This window comes from Nicotiana tabacum, chromosome 18 (genome assembly GCF_000715075.1).
Source record: "Nicotiana tabacum cultivar K326 chromosome 18, ASM71507v2, whole genome shotgun sequence".
NCBI classification, from domain to species: Eukaryota; Viridiplantae; Streptophyta; class Magnoliopsida; order Solanales; family Solanaceae; genus Nicotiana; species Nicotiana tabacum.
In genome coordinates this window covers 22,280,455-22,285,713 of record NC_134097.1, presented here as the reverse complement: position 1 = coordinate 22,285,713, position 5,259 = coordinate 22,280,455, and the positions used below count along the sequence as shown (strand labels likewise).

The 5,259-nt window shown below is 36.0% G+C and overlaps 1 protein-coding gene and 1 non-coding gene across 2 annotated transcripts; one reads left to right on the top strand and one right to left on the bottom strand.

The window, feature by feature from the left end:
* On the bottom strand, positions 1-3,289 carry LOC142172442 (uncharacterized). The gene is made up of 8 exons (XM_075236056.1): positions 3,047-3,289; positions 2,777-2,848; positions 2,604-2,685; positions 2,335-2,550; positions 2,029-2,175; positions 1,122-1,705; positions 295-552; positions 1-66 (listed from the first exon to the last, which is right to left on the bottom strand). Exons 1-8 carry the CDS (start codon positions 3,287-3,289, stop codon positions 1-3), a joined length of 1,668 nt encoding a protein of 555 aa, XP_075092157.1.
* A 1,655-nt stretch (positions 3,290-4,944) lies between these two features.
* On the top strand, positions 4,945-5,051 carry LOC142173150 (small nucleolar RNA R71). The gene has a single exon (XR_012702583.1). It is a non-coding gene; the product is annotated as a small nucleolar RNA R71 (small nucleolar RNA).
* Positions 5,052-5,259: the final 208 nt, after the last annotated feature.

The window sequence follows — 5,259 nt, the reverse complement described above, 5'->3', positions numbered from 1 at the left end:
TTACTCCTGTATAGATGACTCTGTTTTTGTAGAAGCCTTCATGAGATGTCTCGGTTGTACAATAATCTGGATATTAACCAGATCAATTGGTTAAGCATTTATTCATATAAATTATATTGGGCTTATGAGGTTCCATTGCTTCACCCTCAATGGCTACGGGTAAGAAAATTATAGTTCTGAGTTTAATGTCATCAACTGGACTTATTAACAGCGAAATGTTTAGGCTATCAAGGTTACCGATGGTTGTTGCTCAAAATGTCCTCCAAAATACAACTTTAACCTGTGACCATTTACCTTAAATTTGTCTCCTCCATTGATTTGTTGAATTTCAATTGCCCCATATGGAGTAACATTTGTAACATTATAAGGACCTGTCCATCTGAATTTTAATTTTTCTGGAAATAGCCTCAGCTTGCTATTGTAAAGAAGTACTTGATCTCCACTTTTGAAACTTTTTTGTCGGATCAAATTGTCATGCATATTTTGGTTTTTTTCTTTGAATATTCTGGCATTTTCATAAGCTTCCAACCTCAATTCTTCTAATTCATTAACCTGAAAAAAAATTCTTTTTACCAGCAGAGGTTAATTCAAAGTTTAATGCTTTCAGTGCCCAAAAAGCTTTGTGTTCTAATTCAACTGGCAAATGGCAAGCCTTTCCAAATACTAATTTATATGGGATGTTCCAATTGGCATTTTGAACGCCGTTCGGTATGCCCAAAATGCATCATCTAATTTTAAAGACCAGTCTTTTCTTGAAATTCCAACAGTTTTTCAAGAATTCGTTTTAACTCGCAGTTGGAAACCTTAACTTGACCCTGTGTTTGAGCATGATATGGTGTTCCAGTTTTGTGAGTCACACCATATTTTGATAGCAAAGCAGAAAATTGTCTATTCATGAAATGAGTTCCTTGATCTTTAATGATGACTCGAGGTGTGCCAAATCTAGTAAAAATATTTTTTCTAAGAAAATTACACACTATATGAGCATCATTATTCCTTGTGGGGGTGGCTTCAACACATCTTGATACATAATCCACAACCACAAGGATATATTCAAATGAATGAGAAGAAGGAAAAGGACCCATAAAATCTATTCCCCAAACATCAAATATTTCACATACCCGTATTGATTGTAATGGCATCTCATCTCTCTTAGTGATATTACCTATTTTCTGACACTTGTCACATTGTGCAACATATGCTCGGACATCTTTGAAGAGTGTTGGCCAGAAAAATCCGGCCTCCAATACTTTAAATGTCGTACGGTTTGCAGCATAATGACCCCCAATTGCTCCATCATGGCATTGATACAAAATTTTAGTCATCTCTTCTTCAGGTACACACCTCCTGATGATATTATCTGCACAAATTTTGAACAAGTAAGGTTCATTATGCAAATAATACATAGCAACAGAAATAAGCTTTTTTCTCTGCTGGTAAGAGAGATCTTGGGGTGTCCATCTTCCAACCAAGTAGTTAGCAATATCTGCGAACCAGGGTGGTTGAGTTACAATAGAATTGACTGAAAAAATGTGTTCATCAGGAAATTCTTCTTTTATCTCGCTGAACTCAAGGGGAGGGTCTTCTAGTCTAGATAAATGGTCAGCTACCTGATTCTCTATTCCCTTTTTATCTTTTATCTCAAGGTCAACTTTTTGCAGAAGTAAAATCCATCTTAACAATCTAGGCCGAGCATCGTTTTTTGCTAAGAGATATTTTAAAGTTGCATGGTCAGTAAAAACAGTGACCTTTGTTCATATTAAATAAGAACGAAATTTATCAAATACAAATACTACTGCCAGTAACTCTTTTTCTGTTGTGGCATAATTCATTTGAGCCTCATTCAGTGTTCTACTGGCATAGTAAATGGGACGAAAAATCTTATCCTTTCTTTGGCCTAAAACAACTCCAATTGATGTATCACTAGCATCACACATAACCTCAAAAGGCTGATTCCAATTAGGGGACACAACTATAGGGCAGTTGATAATTTTTTCTTAAGGGTGTCAAAAGCTATCAAACAATTACCTGAAAAATCAAACTTAACATCTTTCATCAAGAGGTTAGTCAGAGGTTTTGAAATCTTTAAAAAATCCTTTATGATCCGTCTGTAAAAATCTGCATGACCTAGAAAGCTTCTAATGCCTTTAACAGTTCTAGGAGGGGGTAATCCTGCTATAAGATTAATTTTAGCCTTATCAACTTCTATCCCATTAGCAGTGATTTTATGTCCTAAAACAATTCCCTCTGTAACCATAAAATGACATTTTTCCCAATTCAGAATCAAGTTTGTCTCTTGACATCTCTTAAGAACTAAAGTCAAGTGGTACAGACAATCTTCAAATGTTTTGCCAAAGAGCGTAAAATCATCCATAAAAATTTCAAGAAATATTTCAGTCATGTCAGAAAAAATTGTTGACATGCAACGCTGAAATGCAGCAGGGGCATTGCACATACCAAATGGCATTCTTCTGTTTGCATATGATCCATGAGGACATGTGAAAGTTGTATTATCCTGATCTTCGGGTATAATTGGTATTTGGTTATAACCTGAATAGCCATAAAAAAAACAGTAAAAACCATATCCTGCAATTCTTTCTAACATTTGATCAATAAATGGTAAAAGAAAATGATCTTTTCTGGTAGCATCATTGAGACGTCTATAATCAATACAGACTCTCCATCCTGTAACAGCCCTCATAGGTATGAGTTCATTATTTTCATTCTTTATAACTGTCATACCTCCTTTCTTTGGTACTATCTAAACTGGACTTACCCAAGGGCTATCTGAAATTGGGTAAATAATACATGCCGCTAGAAGCTTGACAATCTCCTTTTTCACCACTTCCTGCATTGCAGGACTCAATCTCTTTTAGGGCTGGATTATTGGCTTATAGCTATCTTCCATGAGGATTCTATGCGTACAAATTGCTGGACTAATCCCTTTGATATCCTCTACAGTCCACCCTAAAGCTCCTTTGTGTGCTTTTAAGACTTGAATAAGTCTTTTTTCTTATTCTACAGTCAAAGAAGATGAAACAATTACTGAAAATAATTCTTGCTCAAGATAAACATATTTTAAATGAGAGGGAAGAACTTTGAGTTCAATTTTTGGTTGAACTTCTTCTGATTGCGTCTCCTTATCCTCAGAATCCTTTTCCAGTATTTCAACTTCTCTCCTAATTGTGGGATCATCATCTTGTGCGGTTCCTGATTTGGTCCAACATATTTCCATTGAGTCTGAAATTAATTGATCATCTTTGAATTCATCTGCAAGATCACTAATCATGTTTATAGAAAATCATGAAGATGGTGACTCATCTCCTGAAAATCTTAGTATCTTTTGCATATAAAAAATGACTCTTTCTTCATCAACTCTCAAGATTAGTTGCCCTTGATGAACATCTATGATTGCTCTTCCTGTAGCAAGAAATGGTCTACCCAAAATTATCGGTTCATCAGGACATTCTTTCATTTCAAGTACTATAAAATCTACAGGGAAAACAAACTTATCTACTCTTACAAGCATATTTTTAATTATTCCCTTAGGTTTCTTAGTACTTTGATCTACAAACTGAAGAGAAACACTTATGTCCTTCATTTCACCAAGATCCAATTTTCTAAAGATAGAAAATGACATCAAATTTATTGAAGCTCCAGAATCGCAAAGTGCTTTTTCAAAATATACACCTCCCAAAGTGCATGGTATGGTAAAACTGCCAGGATCACCAAGTTTTTGTGGTAGCTTATTTTGAAGTATAGCACTGCATTTTTCAGTAAGCATTACCACATAAACTTCTTTCAATTTCCTTTTACTTGACAAAATTTCTTTTAAAAATTTAGCATATGAAGGCATTTGCAACAAAGTATCAGTGAAAGGAATATTAATATGAATTTGTTTCAAGATTTCCATAAACTTTGCAAATTCATGACCATCAAGCTTTTCTCGTTTTATTTTTTGTGGAAATGGAATTGTCACAGGTGGGGCAGCAATTTTTTCAGAAATGTTTTCTTTCTTATTCTTTATTTCTTTCTCCTTTGATGGTTCAGATGATTTTTCAATATTCTTATCCTTGTCTACCTGTTGTTCTGCCTGGTTCTTTTCTTGTCTGTCTTCATAAGGTTCATTTAGTTCCTTACCTGACTGTAAAGTGATGGCCTTAAGGTGCTCTTTTGGATTTTTCTCTGTATTGCTTGGTAAGGGACCCTGAATCTTTTCTGACACAAGAGCTGCCAATTGGCTTAACTGACTTTCCAGATTTTTTAGGGGTGAATTTTGGCTTTCCATCTTTTCATCAGTGACCTTAATATACTTGTACAAAAGGTCATCAAGACTTGAATGAGCTTGTTGGGGCCTCTGCTGGCATGACCCTGCTTGTTGATATGGTCCTGCTTGCTGATAAGGTCTGTAACTCGGTTACCCACGATTTTGACTATGGTATCCCGGCGGACCCTGTACCTGCTGTTTCTGGAAGCTTTGAGAGTTTTTTGCACCATTTGGATTACTCCACTGAAATCCTAGATGATTTTGTGCCATTGGACTCCCAAAAGGATATGGCTTATAACCGATGACATTAATCTGTTCATCCGTTTGATTGGTTGCTTGACATTCATGGTTCTGGTTGTTTCCTTCGCACATGTCACAAGACTCAGATTGGTTTGATTGTTGTGTATTCACCTGAAAAGATTCAAACTTTTGTGCCAAAGAAACAATCTGTTGTGTTAGTGTAGTTAAAGCATCAATCTGATTTACCGTAGCAGCCTTTTTAATGATTACACGCTCAGATGGCCATTGGATAGCGTTCTCAGAAATTTCAATTCAATAGTTGCAATGCTTCCTCTATGGTTTTGCCCATTACAGAACTTCCTGCAGCTGCATCTATCACATTTCTAGCAGAGAGTTTTAGCCCGTGATAAAAAATGTACAATTGCATATGTTCATAAATGTCATGGTATGGGCATTTTATTAACATTGCTTTTAATCTTTCCCAAGATTGATAAACTGACTTAGTGTCAGTCTGCAAGAAATTAGATATGTCTTGTCTTAACTTTGTTGTTTTAGCAGGGGAAAAATATTTGTTTAAAAACTTCTGAGTCATCTAGTCCCATGTCGTAATGGACCCTTGAGGCAAACTTCGCAACCAAGTCTTAGCATCTTCTGTTCCACAGCAGAAAGGACTCTAATCCCCAGCAGAGTCGCCAGAGCTGTCACACCTCCTTTTTCCGCACCCGCGAGGGTGCAAGGGAGTTTTTTCCAAT

Bases quoted from the DNA above. Each gene is read 5' to 3' on its own strand.
- LOC142172442 (XM_075236056.1), bottom strand. From the start codon at position 3,289: ATGATTAGTGATCTTGCAGATGAATTCAAAGATGATCAATTAATTTCA. The intron at 2,176-2,334 runs GTCTGTACCACT...TTAATCTTATAG, and splicing joins TGGCAAAACATTTGAAGATT to CAGGATTACCCCCTCCTAGA. The intron at 67-294 runs GTAAATGGTCAC...GTTAATATCCAG, and splicing joins ATGGAGGAGACAAATTTAAG to ATTATTGTACAACCGAGACA.